Genomic DNA, 27,960 nt, shown 5'->3' with positions numbered 1-27,960 from the left:
TCACAATGGATTCTGTCAGGTTCCAAATTACTTCGAATTTTTATGGTACTTGAGAAGTGATCTTACGAGGAAAAAGGAGTCAAAATGTGTACCATTTGCTTTGGGATAACAACTGCCATCTGGAACTAAACCTACTGTTTTGCTGTTTTTTCATATCTACAGTTTACAGGAATGTTCAGGAGAGTAAAACGAGATCCGAGAGTACAATCTTCTAAGAAAAATGGCATGAAATAACCCAGCAAACGATGAAGCTATACTGGCCTGGTGAAGGCGCCAGAAGGAGAGGCATTTTTACAAAGTATACAGTCCTAAACGACTATCACGTAACTGATGCTGGTTTATGTGCAACAAATCACAAAGGAAACTGCGATTATGCTCGTCAAGGGACCATGCACATTCTAAGAAAAACCCAAACTAACAAAGGAAAACAGGAAGACCAGAAGGAAGTGACCGACCGTCTGAACAGACATGAACCAGACTTCAAAACTCATACATTCACGTCATCCCACAAGCGTTGGCTTGATCGTCGTTGCACTGTACTTCTACATTTGGTTTACGCCTAGGAAGAGGTGGGTGGAGGTGTGAGCAGACTATGCAGGTGCTGGCACGTTTATCAAGTGCGGCCTAAGTATTCTAGATGGTAACAGGTATTTCTGTTGGATGAGTCAACATAGCCCATTGCTATGCTATTATCACGTGATAAGGGGCCAGTTGGAATTGGCAACCTGGAATAATCACATCGGTCCAGGTAAGCGTCTGCTCCTCAGGAAGCGGTAGTTTTTTATGAAGAGTTTACCAAGTATCAGGCTAGCACTAATAAAACGCGGACTTCAGCACGTTTGATTCCATTGATTTTTATTCCAAAGGCTTTCTTTTTTCCATTGGAAGGTTTTATTCACATTAATTGTAAGGGAGTGAAGCAACAGCGTTTTCATCTGGTCTTGCTGGGGATGGTGATGATTCCAAGGGTCCGGTTGAGATGCAGCGCTCCTGCGCAGAGAAACTAGCAGCCGTATATTATATTACATTGTACTACACAGTTTTTGATTCAATAGAATCGGCAAGCTGTCCAAAGGTCAAGTAAGATGATTCAGTCCTTGGTTTTGGACAGAATCGCGCTTCGTAGTGTTTCAGACACTGAAATCCGAGATTACTGACAGTCAGCGAACAAAACGCAGTAATCTCAAATACTTGAAGAAGAGGTTCAGAGTTTCCATGGCTGAAGGATAAGTAGTCCTGTGTCATGTATAAGTGAGAGGAAGTCGAACTACTGAATAGTTGTTTTTGACCACACGGCTAAGTGTTTAACCACCAGTCAGAAGGTCGCGAGTTCAAAACTCTGAGTTTGGTGAGATGCACAACGTTGGTGATCGCCAAAAAGGACGGAGCAACTGTACAGCGATTCTCAGCTTTCCAGGATAGAGTGGCTTCACAGACGGGAGGAAATCTAGAATGAAAAGCACCAAATTTCATACTACCACTAATCAAGGTAGTTAGCCCAAGCTAACCTTTAATTCAACCTGAGCAACCGGTTGGCCTCAATTACTGCCCCTGCTTTTTCGAACCCCCATCCTCCTCACATTAACAAGAAGTTACATTTTGACCTTTCAAACAGACAAAACTGGTCTAATTGGCAATTGAACTGCACTTTACAGCTTGGAGCATATCTGAAATCGTTGTGAATCAGCAATCCGTCTCGAGAACGAGTTTTCGTTACAGCGGGGTTTTCACCTAATACAATCTTGAATCAAAGCTACGACGCTGTTACTACCTTCCCCGTTGATTACCATTTAGGGCTTGTGTATCATAAGGGATCTCTACTTGATGGTTATATTTGATTAGCAAACCCTAAGCCAAACGAGTGAGAAGAGGTACAGTGGGAACTCTTGATAGTACAGGCTGTTTTTTATATATATTTCAGCTATGTCTCTCAGCTGAGCAGTCAAGGAAATGGAAGAAGCTGCTGAGCAATTCGAGAAACATTTCGAAGAGCAGCTAGATGCAGAAGACGATAATCTGTGTTCAACACCTGGAACAAGAAACAGAAGTCAGCACGCTGAAGGAGAAAGTTCGGCAAACAATTCCGATATCGAAGGAGGAACACCCATTCAAGGAAGTGCGCATCTAGATGAGGATGAAGATGAATCTTCGACAGGTAAATTGTATGTTGAAGCAGAGTCCTTCAGAGATGCTGATAATACACAAAAACTACAAGAATCTTTGAACAAGCAGACACATATGGAGCCACCTCCCGCGTCGCTTGACCGCAGTGAAGCTGATGATGACTTGATAACTAATAGCTCCAAGCCTGGTACATCAGCCGAACAAAATGAGCCACAGCAGACAACAGGAAGACCAGACGTCGAGTCAGATGATTTCAAATACGGCCACGGCGCCGTAGTGGTAAATAAGAACGAGTCCTCCAGCTTGGCAGGTCGTGCGGTTCTAGCGGAGAAATACGAATCCAGGAATCCGACTGCGTCATATGCATTAGATAAGACACATTCCCTCACTGTGCAAGTGGTGTCTGATAATGGAGTGAAAATGGAGTTTTACGGTGTACCAAAGAAGTACTATGCTTCCGAAGTCAGCGTACTTGTGGTTCGAGATACGGCAATAAGATATGGCGAGTTTCAGCTACTTCATAACAATGAAACCGTTGGTCATCTGACCCCATTGGAAGAGCTGGTTGACACTGACGGGGTCGTGCGGTTCACAATGACGTTTACAAAAATCGAGAATGGACGGAAAATACGCCTTGGAAATCGCGAGATCACATTTCAGTCAGGACTCGTCATAAAAGTTTCCTGCAAGAAGGCATTTGTTACAAACGAACAGTACACACTTCAAGACACACTGGAGATAAAGCAATTCAAGGACGAGGAAACTCCAAAGGAGGTAGAGATAAACTGGCTTCCCGCTTCACATCACAAACCATTTTTAGGGGGATATCGTCACAAGCTGACAGATACCAGGTATCATCATGCATCTGCACAAACGAGGCCACTACCAAGACGTCCAACAGGAATCCCCATTTTTTCACGTCAGACACAAACATACAGAATGAAGCACTTCGGTCAATCCACGGTGAATAATATGTCAACACAGTTCTCGAAACCAGGGTTCTACGTTTCAAATGCCAAAGATGTTGTGAGGATCCCGGGGACGTACGAAACTGCAGAGGAGTACTTGGAACGCAGGTTAAGGGATGTGAGTTGCGTTTGTTTTGTTTCAGACAAGCTTTAACTGCCTTTTGATTGCAGGACAGCGAAAGCTCAATCTCTCAGTAACTCAAACATTAAGTACAGTAAATAAGTTAAGGCTCCGAATCAGCACTGGCAGACCCCGTGAAACAATCTTCTGAGTTTATATCAAACTAAACTTATAATGAACAGGATGACTTGTGCTCGGACATTACTGAAGATAATAGTGACCGTTGGGTTTAAACCAGGTTATATACTACTCGGCGCATAACTTAGGAAGCAAGTCAGTAACCTACTTCACTGGCGGCTTTTCCATAACTGAGCAACCTTGAAATTTGCATGTATGTTCCGTTCGCACTGATACCAGTAAGCAAGCAACGCTACAGGGATGTGCGTGCGATGTCTGTATAAAGTAGCTAATTGGTCTCTGCAAACCACAGTGCCATTCCCCTTTTCAGTTGCTTATGGAGGCGCGCAAACTTGCGAACGACGATTGGACGGAACCGGGTGATAACGGCGGACGGTCTAATGTTCTCCTTAGCACTAAGTATACATGTTTCAGTGTGCGAACCTAATTATGGTAGGATGCGCAGATTCAAAATTCATGTGTGACTCGTGGTAAGCAAAAACCAGTGGCCCTAACGCAAGCAACCAGGCTTGACCCTATCTGGGGCAAAATTTATCATAGTCTGCAGTGAACTTGCCGTTCGTGACTATTTGTCCATACGATATTTAAGAGTTGGAACCCTGACCAATTTCAAGTGCATCGATTCAAATGGCAGTTCCGCGGATCGCTTTTCCCCAGATAGGAAAGCTCTCCGAGAGAGCGAAATTTCCGTTATGTCGTGTTTCTAACGTGGGTGCCGTATCACGACGAGCCGAGGTAAACATCCACAACACAACCCCTTGGTACTTTCCCCATAACACACTAAAAATGTGTCATCAACATACTTATGACAACTTCTCAAGTGTATCGGTCCCTTAACTTAACAAGAAACGAACCAAGAGATGGCCACATGCTAAAACCACCTGTTTGGTGATACAGAGTGCCACTGAGCAGGAATTGCATACCCGTGGAGCATCGTAAAAGCTCCTTCAGGTTTGACGCTGGGGTACGCACGAATGGTTCTCTGACATTGCTTGCATTGCATACATGGTCAGTAGTTTCAGGCAGAGCTACAGACATAAAAATCGCGACATTATATACAGAAGACAGACAACCCACGAATAGGATAAATACAGGTGAGAGTGTGGACAGAAGACAACAACCCACGAATAGGATAAATACAGGTGAGAGTGTGGTAAGTACCATTCTTTGCTATATAGCTTTGAAGAGGTTTGAGAATCTTGGATAAATCCTCAGTAATGTTGTGGTAATGGAGGTTATACATAGACCGATTAGGTCGTGACGCCACTCCAGATTTCTGGTGCTCGGCCACAGCGGCGAGCGGATAAGGGTACTCAAAACTAACTTACGTTGTTCAGTGCACCCGCTTCACCATTTCTGTGCCCTTAAGGACGCAAAGAAACTTATTAGGAGGTTTTTACGGCAGAATAAAAGAGACGTGCATGTCAGACATCCGAACTAAGAGAACTTGGTTTAATCCCTGAGAATGGGACAACGGTAGCTCAGGCAAGCTTTCCTCACGATGTCACTATATCTCCATCTGGTATTTAATAATAGTTCAGCTGTAACACCTTTTCGGTGCCTAGCTGGCATGCCACCCAATGGAGGCACGAGGGCTGGGATACTACCAGGTTGCCCAAGCCTAGACAGGGAGAGTCGAGAGGCAGAGGTCGGGTTCGAACCACGGACCTTCTGGTCAGTAATTCGCGCTCCAACCACTGAGCCATCTCGCCCACCTATTATTTAGAAGTCGTAAGTGGATTACTAAGATGTATATTTTTGCCGCTAAGACGGACGTCTGAAGATAAAGTGCCTCTCTGAGCCAAACCTAAGTGTACTTATCAGTTCATTTGGTTCTGTGGAGCAAGTTACTTTGGTGCAATGACGAGAACGTTGTCCCCTGTTTAGGGAGCCGACCGAGCAGATACTGCGGCGGCACGCACCAGGCTGACTCAAGATTTCAATGAACAACCAGAATACCCTACACAACTGAAACAGTGGTGTTCCACATCAATATAAGTCCTGTACATTGAGAACTGCGTACACGTGTACTGTGAGGCCCACTCCACTTGTCCTAGTGCGTATGATTAATCGACTCCCAAGCAAAGAACATGTGCGGTGATGCGACCCCTTGTCCCTTCAATCCCCCTGCAAATAATCGCTAGACAGGGTCTCACAGATGAAAGCCTGTACACGTGCGCACATTGTCTCCACAGTAATACTTGTACTACTGTTTTATTTTTCACCAGTTTACCGTTCGCTTTGTACATGCAAGAGCTTGTAGAAGATACATCGTGAAGGCTGCTTCGCCAAAATGTTAAGTGGAGTTATCTCAAAAGTTGAAGCTATATTCTGCGCTGTATGGAACGGTACACATTAACCACTAATGCTTACTTCTACCTCTTCAACGCATTTTTAGATAATTATCATCCAAAAGTACACTCGGCGCTGGTTGGCCAAAAGACGTGTGAACGAACTGAGACGTCTACGAGACCAATACCTCGACTGGGAACGCCAACACGAACAGGAGCTTAAGGAAAACAAACTCGTGCAAATCAAGTTTGATTTTGAAAGGCGGTTGCATCCGAAGACCAAGGCAGATTTTGACAGACTATTTAACGCATTGGAACAATGGAAACAGGAAGAAGTGTCAAAAATAAATGCCAAATCGTTGACGGTCGCAGAAAGAAAGGCAGCACTCGCCCTTCTGCTAGATGAAGAATCCGAATTGATTGCAGCCATTGGAAGGCATCAACTGTGTGTCTCCGAGAGACAAAATCTACGCGGTCAAATGAATGAAATGCGAAAAGCAGCAGCTCCGATTCGATGGACGTCGGCCATCAATGGTCGCGCTCTAGAAGTCGATACACCGCAAACCTTGAAGGCAAGGGAGTTACTGGATATCGTTACATCACTCAGACTCGAGGATTTAAGGGACGAGGAGAGGTTAGATATACTGTTAACGACCAAAAAAATCGTAACACAATACCAGATCAAAGTTTGTAAAGATTTGGTAAAGTTGATTGATCGCGAGGCAGAGTTAATTGTTAGAGGTGTACGACCTGAACAACTGAGAGGTCTAAGAGAGCGGATCACTAATCAATTCGTGAAGTTTGCCCAAATGCCAGAAGTCAATCCGGAAATCGCGAATTATATCAAGGTGCCCACAGGAGCGAGGGAGAAAATAGCTGAATCACTGAAGGGAGATGTTCACCACTGTTTAGCCTGCGACCGATACCTGAGAAACAGCGCATTTCCACTCAGTGCCAGAGCAAACCGACTGACACCGTGTCTTTCATGTCGCAGAGAGGACAATCGAGCTCGGAAAAGAGTAGACATGGATCCGTACCAAAGAATGTTGGTCGACCTGAGGAAGAGGGAGTTCGAGCTGATAGAAAGAGCCAGGCAAAAAGAATACCAAGACAACAAAGAAGCCGAGCTAGTTCGTTTAGAGAATGGGGAACGCCCTCAACCAGAGACCTTGATCAAAACGGATGGCACGGACGAAAAAGCCCTGAACAGTAATCCGTTCCCATTCCTTGTGGATAAGAGGGATATACAGTTTCTTGTGGATGATGTGTGGGAGCGCCGTTCTATTTTGTCCGGCTGGTTAGATATAAGCGACTTGGTCCTGACACGATGGCGCTTGAATGAACCGTGGGCACCCTGGAACATGATAGTGGTCACCAGAGAAGAAGCTGAGGCCCATGAAGAACTCGGCAATTTCCCATTAGAGTTGGCTTATGCGGATGCCATGTTGAACACTGTCAACCAACGACTGGTCATGGGTAGAAACGCGTTTACCCGTTTAAGAAAGAATGGCATTCAAATGGCCTACGACCAGATACTGAAGGCACGTTTGATGCAGCAACCGGAGAACTCGGCAGAGTGGCTTCGTGAGAAGCGACAAAGACTACCACCCTTAGCGAAGCATCATTATCTGCTCGAGCCATCAGAAGAACGCCATAGACCTGTCTACCAGCCCCCGGAATATATGCTTCCAGCAATCAGGGGCGAAAAGACTTTGGAGGAAGTACAGTCAACCAAACAGTAGACTACCGAGGAAGATCGACAAGATTTTCTCAAACAAATATTGAACAAAATGCCTTCTCATCCAAATGTATCATACAGAGGAAATTGTCACAACTCATGGAGAATAACGTCATCATATTTTGAGTTCACCGTGATTTTGTGTACGTGGCATGGTAGGTGAATCGAGACGAGGGATGGACAGGATACTATGCAAACAGGATGGTCGGCAGTACTTGGTAATTGAGAGAGCGTTGCCAGTCTCAGCCAGTAAAACAGGACTGAAGTATTGCGGTACAAATGAGCCGGAACACCGTCATACACCATAGCTTAAAATCTCCTCACGGGCAGACCTGCTTGCCCCGATACAACCAAAGAATAAATAACACGATGGGTTAAACCCGAAGGATAGTACAGCGGGATAGTTTGTTGACAGTCTTACAACCACTTTTTTTTAATTTTTACTCAAAGTAAATAAGATGGGAATTGATTCGGGAGGGAACTGATGCTAGCCTACCCCAAGCATTCTGAGGTACCCACACCTCCAAGCGCTCAATCACACAATTTGGAAAGAAGCTAACAGCAAGAACGCCACTGACGTCGATTAGCCGCCATTTTTTGCGATTTCTCCATCCGGGCATCGAAGTGGTCACGATCCTTCTCCTGGAAGGCGAACCAACGCCATTCACACTCTTCGCAGTCCCTTTCACATCCTTCTGTCAAGTTACACGTTGCCCACCCCCTAATTTGTGCCATACCTCGAACGTGCTGAGATGGTGATACTCCACACTGCACGTATTGTTTTCGGTACGTTGAACACAGATGAATATGGTTGGTGCCGATCAATGACTATCATTGCATGGAGCGCTATGCTGTCGACAGGCCTGAAGTGTTAAAGTGCGCACGACAATGGATAAAGTAACTACCACTATCAGTCGCTCGCTCACCATCTTTTCCACCTACAAATCAAAGCCCACTCCAATGGGAATTTGACACATGCGTGGAAGGTGCCTCTCCATAATGGCAAACAGGACGCACAGTTCTTAGAAACACTCCAAGACACCCTATCGCAATAGAAATAACTTTGGGACCGGTCCCAAAGTTATTTCTATTGCGATAGGGTGTCTTGGAGTGTTTCTAAGAACTGTGCGTCCTGTTTGCCATTATGGAGAGGCACCTTCCACGCATGTGTCAAATTCCCATTGGAGTGGGCTTTGATTTGTAGGTGGAAAAGATGGTGAGCGAGCGACTGATAGTGGTAGTTACTTTATCCATTGTCGTGCGCACTTTAACACTTCAGGCCTGTCGACAGCATAGCGCTCCATGCAATGATAGTCATTGATCGGCACCAACCATATTCATCTGTGTTCAACGTACCGAAAACAATACGTGCAGTGTGGAGTATCACCATCTCAGCACGTTCGAGGTATGGCACAAATTAGGGGGTGGGCAACGTGTAACTTGACAGAAGGATGTGAAAGGGACTGCGAAGAGTGTGAATGGCGTTGGTTCGCCTTCCAGGAGAAGGATCGTGACCACTTCGATGCCCGGATGGAGAAATCGCAAAAAATGGCGGCTAATCGACGTCAGTGGCGTTCTTGCTGTTAGCTTCTTTCCAAATTGTGTGATTGAGCGCTTGGAGGTGTGGGTACCTCAGAATGCTTGGGGTAGGCTAGCATCAGTTCCCTCCCGAATCAATTCCCATCTTATTTACTTTGAGTAAAAATTAAAAAAAAGTGGTTGTAAGGCAGTAAGACTTCAGTATCAACACTTGTTTTGCTGCTTATGATGATGATGAGCATGGAGGGTAGCGGTAGCATATTTTGTTCACTTAAATTCTGCTAACTAAATTATGAAACTGCTCGTCGGCAACTTATTCAATTTGATCACTTGTGAATGATTCGAAGACTTTCCGAATAGCCGTGAAGCTTCGCGTAGCATCTGAAAGTTCCGAGAAGCGGGCTTTGATTCTAACTTCTGTCAGTGGTGCTGACGTGGGACACCCAACGATCAAGGTTTGAGTAATCAAACGGAAGTGTGAAAGTTGGGACAGCTATTCAAAAAGTACAGGTTTACGGCTAATGACTAGGGGAGCAAAGTTGTTCCCTTTCGAGAGTACTGTTGATTGGTGTGGATTGAGGGGAGTTCAAAAGAGAGCACTGTACAAGTGGGATGGCAAATTGTTTGCCTTGCACAATGAGCGACGGAAAGGACTTTTAACGAGCAATACTAGTGGGGAATTCGCTTTAAAGCTAAAACGACATGCGGTTATGTAATGCGACCGAACTGAGCTTGGTCGTCCAAAAATAAAATAAGAAGCACTGGGAGAAAGTTGTTCCTCAGATGAGTGATAAGCATCTAAGAAGCAACTGTGAAACATTCCGAAAAAAATGACTAGCGGAGAAGTAAATAACCGTAATCCGAAAGACACTCAGGTGGATTTCAAACGGTGCAAAAGCAATCGAGTGAGCATCGCACGATTGTGACAGGCCGAGACGCCAAACCAGTTGCTTATGTAGAAATGAGGTTAACATTTTGAAGTTTCATATCCATAAAGTTGTTTGTACAAACTCGGCATAATGATGACCTTAGGGCTATCCGCTGATGATTACAATATTAACCGTTCGGGTGCCCTAAACTGTCACCCGTCAACAACAGCACGTATATTTTTAGTAACATGGACGGGCTGATGCATACTGTTTCAGCCTGAGAGAATATAGCAGTTATATTAATCGCTCAGTTGTAACACCCTTTCTGTGTCTAGCTGCCATATCAACCAAAGGAAGCATGACGGCTGAGATTGTCCAACCCTAGATAGAAGCAGTTGAGATGATGCGGTTGGGTTCGAATAACGGACCTACCGGTCGGTAAGTTGGGCATAGAGAACAAGAAAAAGGCGAAAGTGAAAAGGCATCAATGTATGTACATCACAACGGACAATGGGTGTACAAAAATAACTCGTTATCTAAAGTAAACATTTGACCATCGACAAGTGAACTGTCGTTATTCTCATAGAAAGTTTCGCAGAGTGACGGGACGTCGGACAGCATTGGAGTACCCTTCTCTGAATCGATAGTAGACGGCTTGGTTAATCAAGCTTCTTTGTTCCACAGTGCAATCACCTGTAGAATACGATGGAATATAGATATGGTGCAAAAATAAATAAACCAACCTTTGGTGGGCGGGACTAGCGGAGTTTGAGCTTTTGCTGGATCCGCCATTGGTCTGCCGAAGAAATCTTTTCTAAGCTGAAACACAAGTTTGCAACATGATACACTGGACTGATTGTGAAGACTGAACACAGAACATGGGTTTTAGAAAAACAATTTTTCATTTTTCAAGCAAAATTCGACCCACAATACGGAAAATGTTAACCATCACAGTGTCTCCATCCAACCTCTACTGTCTATTACTCCAGGTGTTGTTCAGCACGTGCAACCAAAGAAGCTAAGTACAGGTCGACCGCATGTGAGAGACAGACTATGAGATATCGCAACAAGCCACAGCGCGGGATGTTTTGCTGTATGGTTGTGAATTGGCCTGTTCGAGCAGCGGAACTTAGATGTCCCCATGTGTTCGACAATCGTTGTCTCATGACCATAGCTCGTCTGGTTTGGTGTCCGTTGGCGAATCCGTAAAGAGGTACTTTCATTAAGGAACGCAGCACCAGAAGCTGCGTTGGTTTGGCCACGCATTGCGTATGCCGAACCATCGTTTTCCGTTCCCAAATCAGACTGGTGGATGAAGAGAGGTGGCCAAACCTTTACCTGGCAGAGAGGTATGAAAGAGATTGTGAAACATTTTGGTGTTTCCGGTAATACCGCGTGATTTCCACTGCGCCCGGTTGGAGACGCTGCAAGATGTGGCTGCTAGTCAATCTCAATGGCGTGCTTGTTGTCAGTTTCTATCCAGATTGCCTGAATGAGTGTCTGGAGGTGTAGACAACTCGGAATGATTTTGGTAGACCAGCACGAATTCCCACATCCACTTTTATTCTTTTCTCCACAACAAGGCTTTCAGATAAATTATCGTTGCACAGCAGCGAAGTATCGATGTTGGATACTGATGTCCTGCTGTCCCTGATGATGAGAGAACCTCAGAGCTGTATAGTAAGCTAAGGAAACCTAGGTTGAAGCATTTATGAGAACCTTTTATATACTATTCTAACAACATATGCTCTGTTTACGTTAGGTGTGATAGTTGTATACCAAGTTCCTCATAAGCTCGGTTCCTGAAGACTGCTCAGCTCAATGCTCTTGACGGGACTACACAGAAGTTTTCTAGAGTAAAGTCGTTCTACGCACTCTACAACCGTTGCAAACCAAGAGGTGCAAGCGCACAGCAACATAGAATCCGCTGCTTGCTCACGACCGTGACGAAAAGAAATCGAAGATGACGTAATGCATATACAAGAATCACATTCGCAAGGAAGAGAACATTTAACTCCACGGTGAATCAGACAGCGCACCAGGGTCACAGAACGACTTCATCGCTGATCATATGACATGTGGGTTGCCTGACAAAACCATACGCACCATTCAAAAGCATGCAGGTTAGTTTGTCCAAATGGAGAAATTGGTGCTCAACTGAAACACACTATTATAGTGGCGATAGGGCAAGTGTCTTGCATGCCGAATGATCGACGTTCGAACCTCAGTATGATCGGAGATATGCTGTTTACGTGTTTAGTGCTTAAGCCGCGGCGCACAGTAATTAGAAACGTGGTCCCGGGGAAGAATGAGGACTTCCTGGACTATCCAAAATCTACGATAATTCTGTTTTTTTTCACGGATCTGCCTGACTGTTAATGCGAAATCATCCTAAGGATGCATACAAACTAGATTGGTAGCACCCTCACACATTATCTACATGCATGCTGCAAGACCTCTTGAATGGAAGCCTGAAACGAAATGCAAAATTTTGTCACAATTAGCTGCGTATTGTGACCAAGAGGGCCTACAGCTTTAGGCGGTAGGCTGACTTCCCAATCTGGTGCACAAATGAGTGGAGCAGAGTAATTATATTTGACAGACCTTCATAAATGAAGGGTGCCCATTATCTACACAATGCTCTCAGCTGCTAAACCCTCACAAGTGGAGTGAAACTTTCTACGCCAAAATGTTGCATTTTGTTGCGCATGCGCTCAAACTAAAAACCGTCCTAATCTACGTTCATATTTTTGCAGCTCACCAAATTTCACTGTTCACTGAAGCAACCATGCCTCTGGCTGAAAAGTCCCGCGTGATAGTGTCCCAGCATCGCTGAGACCTCGGGATGTCTAAATGGGGCTTAAAAGTTTGGACTGGTACTTTCAAGTCACTTGCCAGATTGCTTTAGCCCATTACGGACACGTCATAACTTTCGAAAGTTCGATTCCATTGTGCGAATACCGAGCGCCTAAATGAAGTGGATCAAAAGAAAAGTTCAAAAGTGACACCCTTTCGGTACACAGTTGCTACGCGGCCCCAAGAAACAAGGACTGAGCTAGTGCCAGGCTGCCTAGGTGAAAAAACGAGTCTCGTTCATGTAAAGCAGTCAATCCTACAGGGACTGAGCAAACTGTATTGTCCTCGTTGTCACAAACATGAATTCGATTGTACTGCTAGACATCGTGAGCGGATATCAGTAGAAACCATTAACACATAGACAAGTACCTTTGTTTTGGACTTTGAATCTGCCTCCGGTTGAATAGGCACCGAGGGTTTAGCATCTTCTAATCTAGGCTTCAAGGTGGCAGCTGTCGCCGTCTGGGATGTCGCAGCATGTAGAACACGCTGAGAACGCCGGAGACGCTCCACACCTAATTCACGGGCGATCAGCTGTTTTGTCATATGGGCGATTGACCGAAGGCCATTGGATAATCCTGAGAAGTCAGTGATGAAGTCCAGTGTACTGAAGCGGCGAGAAAATAACAGGCAGTACAGTAGTGGTAAAGAGCATACATAGGCCAGTTAGCACCGCGGAAATTGGAAAGGCCTGAGTAACCTGTGGCACAGTGTAAACGAAAATCTATGAAATGGAGATATTTCAGTGAACGGAAAGGCCATCTCGTTATCTATGGTCTAGTCATCTAGTGTTTGACTTGGATTACAGACACGCCCCAAGAACATAGCATGCCGACAATGGTTTTGAATTCGGGGTCCAACTGCGTCTAAAATGCTGACCAAGGAAGATGTCTCATACTTCGACTGATACAATCGTCTGCATACCAATTTCCTTTTCACGGGAGACTCACTTGGAACCCAGCTCAGTTTGCGCTGAGTTGTTTATTTCGTCTACCCAATGTGTCAATTTTGTTCGTCACCAACTTCAAACGTCCAACAAATAAACAACGCTAGAGTACACACGGTTGCTGAATGGGACAAGTTGCGTTAACGCCGTGAAAGTACTTTCTGAACCGATTGTTATTCACGAAGGTCTGGAAACCGAGGGTGTACGTCAAAGGAGCATTAGGCAAGGTTGGTCTATTTTGTGTTCCCGGTTGTAGATCGGCGAGCAGCTCTCAGCGGTGCTTGAAGAGTGTATGTCGTGGTGAATGGCGGGTTCTACCACAAGAATTGAAGTTTTTTTAGATTTGACTTTAAGTTTACGTTTAGTAGCCACCACTCATCTTTTCGCCCATTTTGATACCCGACGGTTCAACGTGCTTACAGATATACATGAACGCTGAAAATGAGTATTCAGATGTCATGGTGATTTCCCAACTACGAACTGATAAACTCGTGAAAAACATCGGCTAATGCACGATAATATAACACAGTGAAGTTGAGGAGCAAAACGCCATTTCACCACACCCCTATGACAAGCTGCGGACTGAATCCTCAGTACAAGTACCTTTATTAAATATACGAAAGACCATTGGAGAGACAGAAGGTGAAATTTTTTTTCATCTGAAGGCGTTATTTAGGGAAAACAGACCATATAAAGCAGGAACATCGGAGGTTATTCGAAGAATGTTGAACTTAACCAACAATCGAGTAGCTTTTCAGAAGGGAAAAACGCTACGTAGCGTTTTGGCGTAATTGAAAAACTGACAGAAGGTTCAAACGAAGTTCAAGAGGGACCATCAAATGAACCGAACCAGAAGAACTAGACCGTAGACTGGACCCAAACACATGTAGGTTTCTCCACCGACCTAACACTTGTTCAACCACTCTAACACACTAAAATCCCCCGGCCAACACCCAACAGAGATTTAGCTTGACTTAGCTGATTGGTTCTCGTTCCGCCTTAAATCCCGACCAACCTCGGAACCTAGTCACTTGGCCTGACGAAGCTTTTGTGTCAAAAGCGAAACGTTGCCCAGCAATAAATCTACCCCGATTGTCACCAAACTTACTCGAAAACAGACCATGGAACTCCAAGGAGTTACGGGATTGAGACAACACCAGTTTGACAATGCGTACTACTAAGGAAAGCTGAGTTAAAAACTACTGTATTTTAATGTGTCCTTTCATTAATATCAGACACGCAGAAAACACCCAGGAAAAATCAGAACATTGAAATCTCATGCTTCATGCAGCCGAGTCTTATCTTGGTGTATCCAGTTCCTCGTACTCGCCTTGTTCGTTTCTTCGAAACAGGTCATTCTGACCGGCCTTTTGTTTTCATCAAAAACAATGGTCTTTATTTTAGAGTAAACAAGCAAATTGGACTCACAATGTTAAAGCTCCCAAGCAACAATTAATTTACAATCACTTACGGTTCTAGCTGAAATTCCACTTCTCCTGTCTCGGAGTTCTGTTGCGGAGACCAGTCCAGCCCGAGACTCAGCATGATCTCCACAATGGACTTCAAAGTTGACTTCTCCTGTTGGCTGTACAACTGAGAATTTAGTGGACGCAAGCTGGATGAGCTAAGCGAAAGAATGGAAACCGCCAAGGGCGCAACATCGAGCAAGAAGACTCGACGTGGAGTGAATCTACAAAGGGGTAGAGAGGATATAAAGTTGAACCGATCAACTGTCACGTGGATTTTACAGATGAGGAACAGTATTCCGCTTTCTACGGATGACAACAGGAATCCCTAAAGCAAGATACGCGTTGTAGGTCATCTGGCAATTCAGTGCATGCTGGATACGACTGAGTTATATTGGAATCCTTACTTATCAAGCCTTAGTCAGTCGCGGCCAGCCGCGGAGATGCAACTCCTCATCTAGATGAAACGATTGAGACCCAATAGAACTTCATCCTCGTTTCAACCGGTGGCGAGGATTTCACAGCACCTACATGGACCGTCTGAACCGATTTCCAGGATTGATCGAAATTATGGTAACAATATACGTTGAGAGTCAAACAAAACCTTCACTTAGCAAAAGCGCACGGGGCTATTAGATGAGATTGAAGTTAGGGCCTTATCATGCGCCAATGTGAATTAGATTGGTACGATGTGGAATTCGTGTAACAGAACTAAACAGTTCCTGAAAGCAAAATCGACTTTTAGGTGAAATGTTAACTTGAGATTCTACCTGAAACTACTCGTAGTCAAGTGATCGGCAGAACCCGATTTCTCATAACTGGATGGCAAGGACCACTGGTTTGCGTGCAGCTGATCAAGAATCGCTATGCATTGGGTTTGAGTTGTATTTGCCTCGGTGTGAGCAGTGGGCCACCGGAGACCACCCGATTTCGTACCCCCGTTCAGCTGAGTAGGCAGGCCTGTTGGCGTGGCAAGTGCCAGATGGATCCATGCCGGTAGCCAGGTTGTGTAGCGCATCAAGCTGTAGTCGGCTCGTGACAAGATGTGAGTGAATAACCGGTCATGGAATACGAACCAATTGGCTGCTTGGCGGGCCTAAACAAACAAAAAAAAGTTGCGCTAGTTACATAGACGTACGGTTTTCGTGAAGAACAGAAGGGCGACGCCTAATTTAGATGAAGAGACCAAGGTTATGGTCAACGTCCAAAGATTTTATGATAGAATAGAAGAAACAGCTCATCCAAAACTAGAGCCGAGGCTTAGGAAAACCTGTGGTAGGTTGTTTCGGAGCTACTCCTGGGCGAGAGAGTCTTCTGGACACTGAGGCACTCTTCGTGGAGTTTGAGGAAGGAGGAACCAAGGAGAACTTCGAAGCAGCTAATTTAGGAAGGGTACCGATCCTTTGCTGTCAATAATAAGATCAACCATGACCAAGAGGGGGGCGAGATGGCTCAGTGGTTTGAGCGCGAATTTATTGACTGGAAGGTCCGTGGTTCGAATTCAACCGCATCATCTCGACTTCTCCTATCTATGCTTGGACAACCTGGCAGTATCCTAGCCCTCATACTTCCTTCGAGTGGCATGGCAGCTAGGTACCGAAAATGTGTTACAACTGAAGGATGAGGACCTACAGAGTAATGCATCCTACAAAATTGATATTAAAGTATAAGGAAGTATAAGGAATTGGAAAGCCAAAGTGATTATCGGTTGAATGCAGAAGATCAGGTACAAAGCTTCAAGGGAAGCATCTTTCGAAACTCACAAGCCAAATCAACCGGCCTAGCTAGGGGCAAAAAAAATATGACTGAAAAAGATAGATGGAAAACAACGTACCACATTCAAACTGGCATCCTTCATTCGACTATTCAAATAGTTTTCGAAAATTCCCATTGCGATCAGAGAGGCGTCACCAGCTGAATCAACAACTTCACAAACGTGCTGTATGCTGGGAATAAAAAAAGCTTACACTGATGAAGGAAATAACGCAAAAAAAAAACGTTTGCAAATACAATCTAGGGTCAAGGGGGGGTACTAACATTAGAGAATCAAGACTGATCGAGGTATACTCCGGTAGGGTGTGGTGAACAAGCGGCATTAATAATCAGACCACACAAACGCCAGGGACAATTGTTTGGTTCTTCTCATAAGCCATCTCTTCCGGGCATGTTGAATGTGCAGAGAATGCGATCGTCAAAAATGGATTTCAAACGAAATCAACCAAGTCCAACAGAAAATTCAGGAGCAATACAGGGCCGTTTTCTGCCTATTTACACTACCCCTACGGACGGCGCTATTGCTGATAGTAGGTACTGTTGAGTTCATGATGTTTATTAGATCATTTGATCACACAGAACCAGTTGTCAATACAGCATCTACTACCCTCATCCGTCTGCTCTTACTGCCCGGTATCAAGTGAATATCAACTCCGTAAGAACCTAAGCTACCCGGATCTTGCAATGCTTCTCTTTGGAAGTAAACATGCTGTATCAACGGTCACATCAAAATCTCGTCTAAGGTAGCGAAAGATCACTATAAGATTGGGATTTAAGGAGCTGGCTTGCTCAGGAATTGTAAGTGGTTCGATGGGCCCACAGAGAAAGTAAACGGTAAACGGCAAAAATGTAAAGGGAATGCATGCATACATCAAGCTTGATTACGTGGCCGAGGGGAGAACGCCCATTGCACACTATGGACTCTCGACTAGGGAATTTTCCGCCTTGGAACAATGAGACTAATATTACGTTTTTTCCAACAGAATAACAGTCTTGCGGCACCAAATTATGACGGTTCGAAATTTGGAAAAACCTATGTAAGGCTGACTGTAATGCTGTGGTAGAACGGCGAGGAAATACCATCATTTGTTGCTTGGAAGCCCGAACTGGCATCCATTGAAGCGACAACTACTAATTAATAGTAAACCAATTTATTGGTCGGTAACAGCTGTACGATTCTTGTGTACGCTTTCTCATTGGTGGGAAAATTAGGTTTTCATAGCTTTGTACGACAGCCTTTGTCCTGGGAGACCGAATAAGCAGTAGCGCGAACAAACAAATGCCCTGAATGATCCGGAATTGCGGGAAAAAATGCATTGTATTGATAAACGGTTTGGCAGTTTTGAAGAGGGAGCATTGTAACCTAATAGTAAACCTTTTGCCACCGGTTTGGCCCACTAAGTTCCGTGTATCATTCATTCGTACGGTACGATTAAAGTGAATCGCGGATTGCAGTTTGTGGCAAACTTTTGCCAAGACTCGAGACTGTGATGTGTACAATCAAGATTCCATTGGCACCACTACTAAAGCAAACTAAGAAGAATCGCGAGATTTGCTGTAACTGAATAAAATGCCTTTGAATTCCGGAAAAAAGTGACGAGTTTGTCTTTCTGGTGGCGATGTTGCGGAGTTTAGTTAGCTAGGATGCACTGCCGTTCACCAAGCTCGGCAAACAGATCAACAACCAGTGGTCGTTCTAATGCTAGGCAGATTGGGAACACGCTCGAATCGACTTAAGAATCTAGGACAAGGAAACCCAGACAAATCTGAGGAAAATTATATGAATGGGACCGAAAGTTTTATGCTGATAACCTAAGGGGGAAAGAACAGCTGCTCATGAGTAGGTAGAACAAATGGGTGCGAAAACTCAACCTCTGGTCCATGCAGCGTTGGGCAAAGGAGTACTAAAAGAAGTGAAAAGTGCTAATTCACATAGTGTCTTCCAGAGATTTACAAACTACCAAAAATACCTAATCTGTTTAGCTTCAATCGATGGTTCAATGTGAGAGCTGACAGCTGGGCGGCACTGCCATTGATGGAATGACTAATCGGGACGTGAGTTTCTTAACCAGTGAGACAGATTACACATTAGTAACGATAAACTATCGCCAATACGAGGAGACGAACTATCAAGCTGGATTGTTTATTTTGTGGACGTTGGGCCTGTACTACACCTGCGGTGAGGTTCACAGACAGGAGTGGGAAAAGAACATCATAAGCACATACCGATTTCGGGTTGAACATCCGAAGTGACGGTAATCACCTGGCGAATCCCTGGGGAATTTTCTTGTGAGCCACCAGTTGTGTGAAAACTGGGATGCTGTGACCAGGCGGGAGTAGAATTAGTGCTATCAACAAAGCTTTTGGGTTAGTATTCTAACTGCAACGCATCAGGAATGGTTGCAGGGGTCCAGAATATTGCACTTAATCGTTAGAAGGGAGGAAGCCAGGATTCGTGTTCTAATTTCAAATGTGAAGTGGTAAATCGTGCCCTTTGGACTTTCAACCGTTTACAAAGCAGGCCGTGGGTGTTGCATGAGTACTATGTCTCACCGTCCGTATTCCGATGATACACACTGTCTTGGAAACAACCTCTGGAACGAAATAGTGGATGAACGTTGCGGTATTCCATGTTTCCGCCCGCCCTAGAGTGAATTAGGGTTCTAAAAGTCTACACACTCAGTTGAACAATATAGTTGAAGTTGGTCAGATCCAATTTGTACAATATGCCTCCGATGACAGATCCAGACAAGCCCACGAGTAGGAGCTCGGGGGGCGAGATGGACCAAGTGGTTAGAGCGCGAATTTACTGACCGGAAGTTCCGTGGATCGAACCCGACCTCTCGACTTCCCCTGACAAGGCTTGGGCGACCTGGCAGTATCCCAGTCCTCGTGCGTCCTTCGGGCGGCATGGCAGCTAGGCACCGAAAGGGTGCTACAACTGAACGATTATTACTGTTTATTATTATAAGTAGAGGCTGGAACAGCATTGCAGCTCTCCTGTTCCAACTGTTATTGGATCATAGAAAAAGTAGTACTTGCGAGCATTAGACATGTAAGAAAAGCGGTGATGGATTTACCGGGCTGCAATAGTTGTTTCACTGTCATAGTTGGCACGAGTTTTCGGTTGTTGTTGTTGTTGCGTACTGACACCATTGTGATGTGGGTATGCCCCGCTGAGGATTCGACTTCGGCTTTCAATCCGACTGGCCAGCAACCTGGCTGAAGGGATGGTGAAAACAGCCTTCCAAACATCAAACAAACTGCGCTGCACATCCTTGAAACCACCACCAAAGCCGATAAGGGTGAACAAGTCTTCTGCAGATAGGTTTTTGTTTGCCTTGTTGCCACACTCCGAACCAAGGTGCGCTCTGAGAAACTGCGGATGGATAAAGAAATATTCGAAGTAGGGAAGCGGTAGGAATGCGAGAGACAACTCTATTTATGACGCAGTGTTAACACTTCAGAACGACACAGCTGCGTGAAGCAAACCTAAAACCATGATCTTAAGGAATCGGTTTGGAAAGAATCAAAGCCAAGGTGTAAGATGTCTTGTGGATGAACATTTCGACCGTAGTTCAGTAGTTACTTTCGCGATGTTAGATGAAATGAGTAAACGGCAGTTAGCCTAGCAATGTAAAACGACGTTACGTGTGGTGATATTCGGATAACAATTCTTTTAGGCTTGCTTGTACTGGGGTAACTTTAATTTGCACAGAAACTACAAACAACTCGTAATTCTCAACATCTATCATAAATTCGTAGCAGTATAAAGGACTGTTACAGCGTATGGAAATTCGATAAAGTGAAGTAGATGGTCATTGGTTGTTCTATGAGCTGGGCAATTTGATTCCGAACGTTTCACCAACAGTCGAGGAGACATCATCTGTGCGTTGTTAGGGAGCGTGGTGGAGCGCAGTGATGGGTCGGTGTTTGTGCTGGACTTCAGTTACATTGGTCCGGGTCCAGTGGACAGAGCATTCACAACAGCAGAAACGAGAGTAGTAAAGGACTTTACAACGGACGTATTAGTAAAGCATGGGACACCCACTGCGACTTTTGCTGTCTGAAAAACTGTCGTCAACCCCAATGTGTAGGACTGTGCATGAACATGGGTGGGCATGAGCAGAGCAGTGCTGTGGGATACCAAAATACGGTCAACAAGCTGAAAAAGCATTAAGCTACAAACCGCTGTCCCAGCTGGCATTAATTTATTCGAGTCTTTCATTTCAAAAATTGAAAAACATCAGGATAATAGGAATGAAAACCAAACACAGGAAACACTAACCTGCAGTGCATTTAGGCACGCTCTGATGTCCCTTTCAGCAATTTCGGCCAGTTGGGTTAACACCATCTTCTCCACCATCAAACCTTCTTTCCGACAAATGGTTTCCAGTCGCGTAATCAGCCGCCCCAGGTCTACATTTGGCAGACGTATCACTAAACAGGGCACACCAGGAGCACGGAGTGGCCGGACCGCGGGAGAGAAGCTGTGGAAAACACATGGTGTTGAACTACTGTCAGAAGAACTCATACCAACTTTGAGCAGTTAGATGAATGAGCTTCTAAGTCAGACTTCGCCGAAAAAGTACAGAACAGCTGCCGAGGATTTTCAAAAATGAAAAACTGATTGAAGTCGAAATAACAGCGTTTGACGTACTGCGTGAACAATCCGGTTGTGTACCACAGGCGAATGAGCAACAATTTCACTCAAACAGGATGTACTGGCATACTTCGACACTAAGTTGAGCATGCTGCAATCCTCTTTCTGGATATATATATATATATATATATATATACATATATATAACTGAGTCAGAGTCCAATAAAGACTACGAACCTNATATATATAACTGAGTCAGAGTCCAATAAAAGACTACGAACTCAAGCACTAGTAGGCTCTTTCATCATCGTACCAAACTTTACCGTGTTTGATCAGAACGCCCGAGAAACTGAAGAAAATCATATGTTCCACGTAGTATTTGGTACACCAGATTTCAGTCACATTTCAACCTATTCAGTGAATTTGAAACAAGTGTTTCTTTGAGCGCATTTAAGTTTTAATATTATAAAAATACGGTGGAGGCTTACCGGGAAATATGATATGGTGGGACGAGTTAGCGTAGCAAAATCGTTTCCGAACATAACTCACAAGGCAGAAAAACAAGTCTAGCACATCTACGTAGCTGACAGCCTTTAGGAACGAATTCGAAAAGCAAAATTTTCCCGCTTTCCAGGTTTAACCGTTGACTAATCGCCTGAATCATCTTTGCTCAGAACCCTCAGATCATCCGTCCAGACGAGGCCAACTGTATACGCAATCTGCTTGTAGGGGAGGATATTAAACAGACCGATGTGGGTCATTTGCGCCAAGAAAAAAAATGCAGAACACTTAGGAAATCAACTAATTCTCAAATAGTTCACCGAAAGAAAATAGAATAAAATTTTCAGACAAGTGGCCAAGAACTGAAGAAGAAGTCTGAGTCAGGAAGCATAACTCACAGATCATTGCAAATGCATATAACCGGACGACGAAGCACCAGCGGAGTGGTATTTCGCTTGCCACGGGCACGTCGCTCAGCTCCGGCAGGTGGAAGCACTGCCCGAGCAGCTGTTGCCAGTAATTCTACTGCGGCCGGAACAGCACCGTCGATTTCGTCTAAAATTAAGCAGCACGGCTTGTAGCACCCAGTTCCGGAGTCACTTGGAGCGGTAGTATTTAAACTAGTGGAACTGGACACGATTGCAGTTAGTTGGTCTTTGAAGACTGAGACGGTGCGATCATCGCTGAAACAAGGGTGATGAAAAAGACGAATTCGAGCTGAACTCGTAGCACTTGAACGAAGAAAAGTGGGTGAGCTAATGAGGTTCCAGATTGAGGAACTAAGATAAATTTTGGGCTTTTGTGATGTTCAGATCTAAAAACAATTACAGACCCAAAATGATTAAGGTGGGCACAACGCAGACCAATATAATGAGACCCAATGAGAATGGATGACTAACCGTTTCCGGGACCATGGAAGCTTCTATTTGGTTTTACGGAGGTTGGTTGGATATTTTTTAGTCCAAGGCTGGGAAAATGGAGCATCTGTTTAAAACACGGTGTTGCCCGCATCACATTTAAGAGTTGACAGTTCGGAGGAAAAAAGGTTCCAGAGCTTTCTTCTATTGTAAGACCCAAATAAACACAAACACCCCGCTCCGCTTAAAAATGAGGCCGTAAAAGTCAGCAGATTTGTCGCCTATGGAGTTTGTGATCCACACATCACCTTGATTAACTTGTGTGCCATGGTTTCGACTAAGGTTTGTGTTCGCTAGCTGGGAACGAGAAAGACCAAAGGTTAAGTAATCTAGGAAGCAAGACAGCCCCATAAGTTTACACACCTGGCATTCATCTCAATCACCTGGTAACCGGCATGTTGTGCCAGCAAATGTGCCAGTGTAGTTTTTCCCAGTCCAGGACAGCCGGCAAGAAGAACAACTCTATAACGAGGAAGCCCATCTCTTGGATCGATTTCACCCGCCATTCTTTCCAAATCGACCCATGCACGTGAAGACGCCGCGAAGGAACCAACTGGCGTAGCAGCTGAACTAGCAGTAGTTGCGCTCTGTGTTTTGGCCAGTACGTGTTCGGCGCCAAAAACGTATGGGTCCCATGCTTTGAGCCATCGCAAAAGAGTCCGGTTGGTCGTCTTGGAATGATAGAAATGAAATGAATCTAAATTGTGCTGCAAGTGATAAGTGCTATTTGCAGAGCGGAGGATACACAGGCAATTTTCGACACTTGACTGCACCAATAAAGTCACCCAATCACATACCTCATCAGAAATAAGATCAATATAATGCCCTGGAGCATGTCTTTTAGTCCATAATTCGGACACAGCAGTATCAATGTGATCTCGGGGTTGTTCCTCTGGATTTGAATAATGAGCAGTCTGGCGTAACCGCAACTAAGGATAAGCAATAAGGGGGGAATTGAAAAGCATACCAAACGCTCAGCTTCTTCAACAAGCCCAACAGGCTGAAATTTGAAATCACGGGTTGGGACAGTCGATTCATCTTCCTCTATGGTCAGGTAGTACCTTGTTCCGTTCTGGAATGTGACAGAGGTGTAATCCCCGGAGAGGGGGATCCGCTTATACAAAGTTGAAGAATTTCTGCGCTGATCTTGAAGCGGCTGAGAACAAATCAGTGAGTTAGGGTTATCAACCAGCTGGCTAGTGACAGGATCCATCGTAATTCTTGGGCGTTTTGGAGGCAAGGGTTGTAAGGTGATATCGCTTTCAATGAGTTGTCGTTTTGGCAAGCTTCCCTCTGTATCGAGTAGGACAGGTGGAACATTTTCCGTATCCTCAATACCAATCTCCCGTTCAATATCAAGAAGCTGATCAAGATCAACGTCACCGAAATCCGACATAATGAAAAAGTTCCAGATCCTGAAAGTTAGATATGGCAACATCTAGTTAACAATAGACCACAAGGTGTGGTGATTGAATTTACCGAAGTAGCTTATTCGCACTTTCATAAATATTCGTGTCCGACCTGAGCATTGTAAAAAAATTAGAAAATCGCTCAGCTGTGGGACTCTTTCGGTGCCCAAATGTAATGCCACCAGAAGGAAGCACGAGGGCTGGGATACTTCCAGGTTACCCAAGCCTAGACAGGGGAAGTTGAGAGGCAGAGATGGAGTTCGAACCACGGACCTTCCGATTATTAAATTCGCGCTCTAACCACTCAGCCATCTCGTACCCGAAGGATGTGACGAAGCTAGCGACGCAATAACCGTTGTCCCACGTGAGTTTCGCCAGGATCATTTGGCGTACATCAGTGTTTTTATTCCTAAGTTGCAGGTGAAGGCTCAGAGACAGCAAAGTTCACGTACAGAGACCTATTGCACCAATCTCACGCACACAGATATTCCTGACCAATGTAACTGTATCGAATGCACCGCAGCGTTATATGACAGTCAGTGGAAGACAAGCTACGCCGAATCTAGCAAACACACAGGTTAGTTCTGACGGGAACTTTGAATTCCAACTAGGCTTCAACCAGTTCAGTATTTGTGGGTCCTTCCGTTTGATTCGTTCGAAAGGTCCGTGTAATCCTGTCGTCAGTATAACTCGACTGACTCTGTAGTGCCAAGCAAAGGACATTTTGGTCGTTGAGCAGAATACTTCCAGCAACAATCCAGTTGTGCATCTGCTATTTCCAATCCGGGTTGTCGTCCACTGACAAGAAGACGGACTGAGAAGCGTCCCAGAGTATATCCCCACTGGAACGTCATTGCGCTGGTGCTCTGTTAAAGGATGGCGGTGAATTCCAAAGTCAGTGCCTGGCGGACTTATTTGCATCTACCTGGGGAGAACAGATCCGCTGAAACAACCGCGGTGAGACGATGACTGTGCCTGGCTGTGGATGTTGCGAGAGTTAGTTGCTGGCGTTCGTACCGTCGGTTTTTTTTTCATATTGTCCAATTGAGCGTTTGAATGTGTAGATTTGAGATAGCTCAGTCCTTAAGGAGCGAATTTACTGACCGGGGAGTCCGCAGTTCAAACCCAACAGTGACCACTCGACTTTGGAGACCTAGAAACATTTTAGCCCTCGTACTTCCCTCGGGTGGCATGACAGCTAGGAACCGGAAGGGTGTTGCAGCTGAACGCTTACCTCTACCTAACCATGCCTTCGTGAGGCTATCACCAGATTCCACTCCCACCCAGTTTCCTTACTTTAAAGTACTAGATATAAGTACGCCCATGGTTGTACGGCAGTGAATCATCAGTGCCAATACTGACGTCGTCCTTGATGATGACCGTGGTGACTGGATAGGACATGAGATTTTACATTTCCTACTTACCATAGCTGTTGTTGTACAGCCCTGTGCCCAACGGGTGGTGAACGGTCTATGGCCAGGAAGCGGGAGTACGAAAGACTTAACCGGTAAATTCAGTTGGGTTGAAAACAACTACCTTGAAGGGGGACGCCTGGATTCGACTCGTCAACGCTTCACGATAATGACTGTACCACGCAGTCAGCGGGTAACTTGCATCAAAGACAGCTCCTTCAATCAGTAATTAACGTTTCTCAACCAGAATCATTGTACTACCAAGTGGCCTGGGAGTGCTACACCCTTCCTAGTCTCCCATTTTTGGTGACTGGATCTATTGTCTTTGGCAAATGGTTTACATCTGATAAAATGAACTAAACTTAGTCTGGGGATGTTTTCCTTAAAGTGTCGTACTGGTCAGGTTAAGAAGTGAGCAGTATGGGTAGTGCTGTAGCAACAAACCAGTACGTAGAATAATGCCTCTGTGTAGCTTTCTGATTGCAGCAGAGCATTCTAACATTTTAATTCATCGAACACAAACTATAAAAGACCTGCGTGAGCAAGAGAACGCAAAGGTTACTAGCACGACCAGGGACTTTTTAGGGGACCGGAATCACATAAGGACTATATCGCCACTGAGGTCGTGGCATTCAAACAGTCCACACAAACCATAGGAAAAGATCGAATATAAGAGTGTAGCCAGCTGAGTGGGAGGAGGGGAAGCACCCTCGTAGTGGCAAGCACTGGAGTTGCTTTCGGTATTCACCTACACAGCATCTACGTGTTTCTCCTGAAGGAACACAGACAGCATCGTTAAACAAGTTCTGGTAGATACTGACCCGAACAGCGTGCGTTGGTGGAATAGCTTCAACGGGTTGACGGGTAAGGTATGTTTTGGACAGGTAGGCAGCTATGGAGAGCAGGAAGGGTAGTCCTTTCCAGGTTCAGTGCACACCAGGACAGTAAGGGGAAGCGAAAAGTCAGGCTCGAATATGGTCGGAGTGATTTCACCACATAAACCCATGGGCTGACATCCAACTGATAGCAGAATAAATCATGTTGAAAAATCAGGAAGAGTATCGTGGCGGGAAGCTTATCTTGATCACTGACGACGATAGTCATTAATGCCAAAGCCTGCACCTTGAAGTTTCCAGGAGCACACGGACACCGGCGATCCCAGTTGGTCATTAGTAGATGTGTGCGTAAAGAATGCAGAAAAAGTCCCCTTTCAAGATCATCCTCTAGAGACCAACCATAAGCTAGGGAAGTTATTTTCATAAAGGAAACCACCCATTATGTTGCTGGAAACTCTTCGGCAGCCCACGACCCATTTCGCCCCTCTTGAGACTCACCAGGTAGGAAGACTCCCCGAGTTTCGGTCAACCTTATGTTCATTCGAGTCTCCCGTGGAAACCCCGTTAAAATACAAGTGAGTGCATCTGTCGAGTTGAAAAAAGCATCTTCACTTGAGGGAGACGAAGTTCATAATTCAAGCCGCGAAGATTTAGGCGGACTTAGAAGACTGGTGCTATTACCATAACCTCACAAGGAATCTCTCGTAGTTTCTTGTCACATAAACTGTGTCCACACAATAAATACCTCATTTACGACTGTAAAGTTACAAATCGCGTTGATGGCGCTTTAGGTATAACTGATTTATGTCGGCAACAAGCACATCGCTTGCATGCTTAAATGCATTCACGGATTCACGGATTGATACACAGGATCGAGGCTTTCGCCCGGGTCAGTTTTGTTCTTGACGTTCAGCGGCTGTCATGCATTGGCAGCTGTAATAACCGCGTACTCGTCGTACTGTGGTTGTAGCTGCCGCAGTTTCGTTCGCCGATGGTTTGGAGGGGGGTAGGTAGCTGCGCGTTGCAGGCGGGAGCTGATAAATTGGGGAATAGATCCAGCACTGTCAGTGGGCTGTCAAGTGGTGAGGGGGTTGGAAAAGAAGCTATGCATTGAAGGCAATAGCTTGGATGCACGAGCGCCACTGAGAGCGCGACTGGGCCATGTCTGATAATGTCTCTAGCCCATCTCGGGGCCCCATCCAGGAAGACGGCAATGACCAGCGCAGCTAAGTTTGCTGGTAATGGCTTTCATACTTCGCTGCCAAGTCATTGGTTGACCGCCTCTGACTCTCTTTCACCCTTCACGTGGTTGTGCGAAAAGAGCCCTTCGGGGAAGTCGGTCGACTGGCATACGCAACACGTGGCCAAGCAAGCGCAACCTATGCAGTGTGATCAGTTCATCTATCGAGGGTGAGTTATTTCTCCCGAATACCATTCGACGTACTTCAGAATT

At 45.1% G+C, this 27,960-nt stretch overlaps 4 protein-coding genes across 4 annotated transcripts in view; 2 read left to right on the top strand and 2 right to left on the bottom strand.

Moving 5' to 3' along the window:
* Window positions 1-711: 711 nt before the first annotated feature.
* Window positions 712-7,505, top strand: T265_07642 (hypothetical protein; the record flags this gene model as incomplete). The annotated part of the gene is made up of 3 exons (XM_009173215.1): window positions 712-748; window positions 1,922-3,210; window positions 5,750-7,505. 2 exons carry the CDS (start codon window positions 1,951-1,953, stop codon window positions 7,382-7,384), a joined length of 2,895 nt encoding a protein of 964 aa, XP_009171479.1.
* Window positions 6,541-8,000, bottom strand: T265_07643 (hypothetical protein; the record flags this gene model as incomplete). The annotated part of the gene is made up of 2 exons (XM_009173216.1): window positions 6,541-6,718; window positions 7,900-8,000. The coding sequence occupies 2 exons, from the start codon at window positions 7,998-8,000 to the stop codon at window positions 6,541-6,543; spliced, it is 279 nt and encodes a 92-aa protein (XP_009171480.1).
* Window positions 8,001-9,749: 1,749 nt separating this feature from the next.
* Window positions 9,750-27,960, top strand: part of T265_07641 (hypothetical protein) — a gene marked incomplete at both ends in the record, with an annotated part of 23,380 nt that continues 5,169 nt past the window's right edge. The window contains 2 exons of the mRNA XM_009173214.1: window positions 9,750-9,824; window positions 24,680-24,836. Coding sequence (XP_009171478.1) covers window positions 9,750-9,824; window positions 24,680-24,836 — 232 coding nt within the window. The remainder of the gene's footprint in view (window positions 9,825-24,679; window positions 24,837-27,960) is intronic.
* On the bottom strand, window positions 10,316-24,265 carry T265_14343 (hypothetical protein; the record flags this gene model as incomplete). The annotated part of the gene is made up of 11 exons (XM_009173246.1): window positions 10,316-10,607; window positions 13,014-13,251; window positions 15,062-15,280; window positions 15,827-16,152; window positions 16,891-17,002; window positions 19,910-20,208; window positions 21,118-21,319; window positions 22,332-22,616; window positions 23,214-23,557; window positions 23,648-23,779; window positions 23,818-24,265. The coding sequence occupies 11 exons, from the start codon at window positions 24,244-24,246 to the stop codon at window positions 10,452-10,454; spliced, it is 2,742 nt and encodes a 913-aa protein (XP_009171510.1).

This window comes from Opisthorchis viverrini (genome assembly GCF_000715545.1).
Source record: "Opisthorchis viverrini unplaced genomic scaffold opera_v5_189, whole genome shotgun sequence".
NCBI classification, from domain to species: domain Eukaryota; kingdom Metazoa; phylum Platyhelminthes; class Trematoda; order Opisthorchiida; family Opisthorchiidae; genus Opisthorchis; species Opisthorchis viverrini.
Note: the sequence above shows the minus strand (reverse complement) of the source record. Positions and strands in the feature narration are given on the sequence as shown.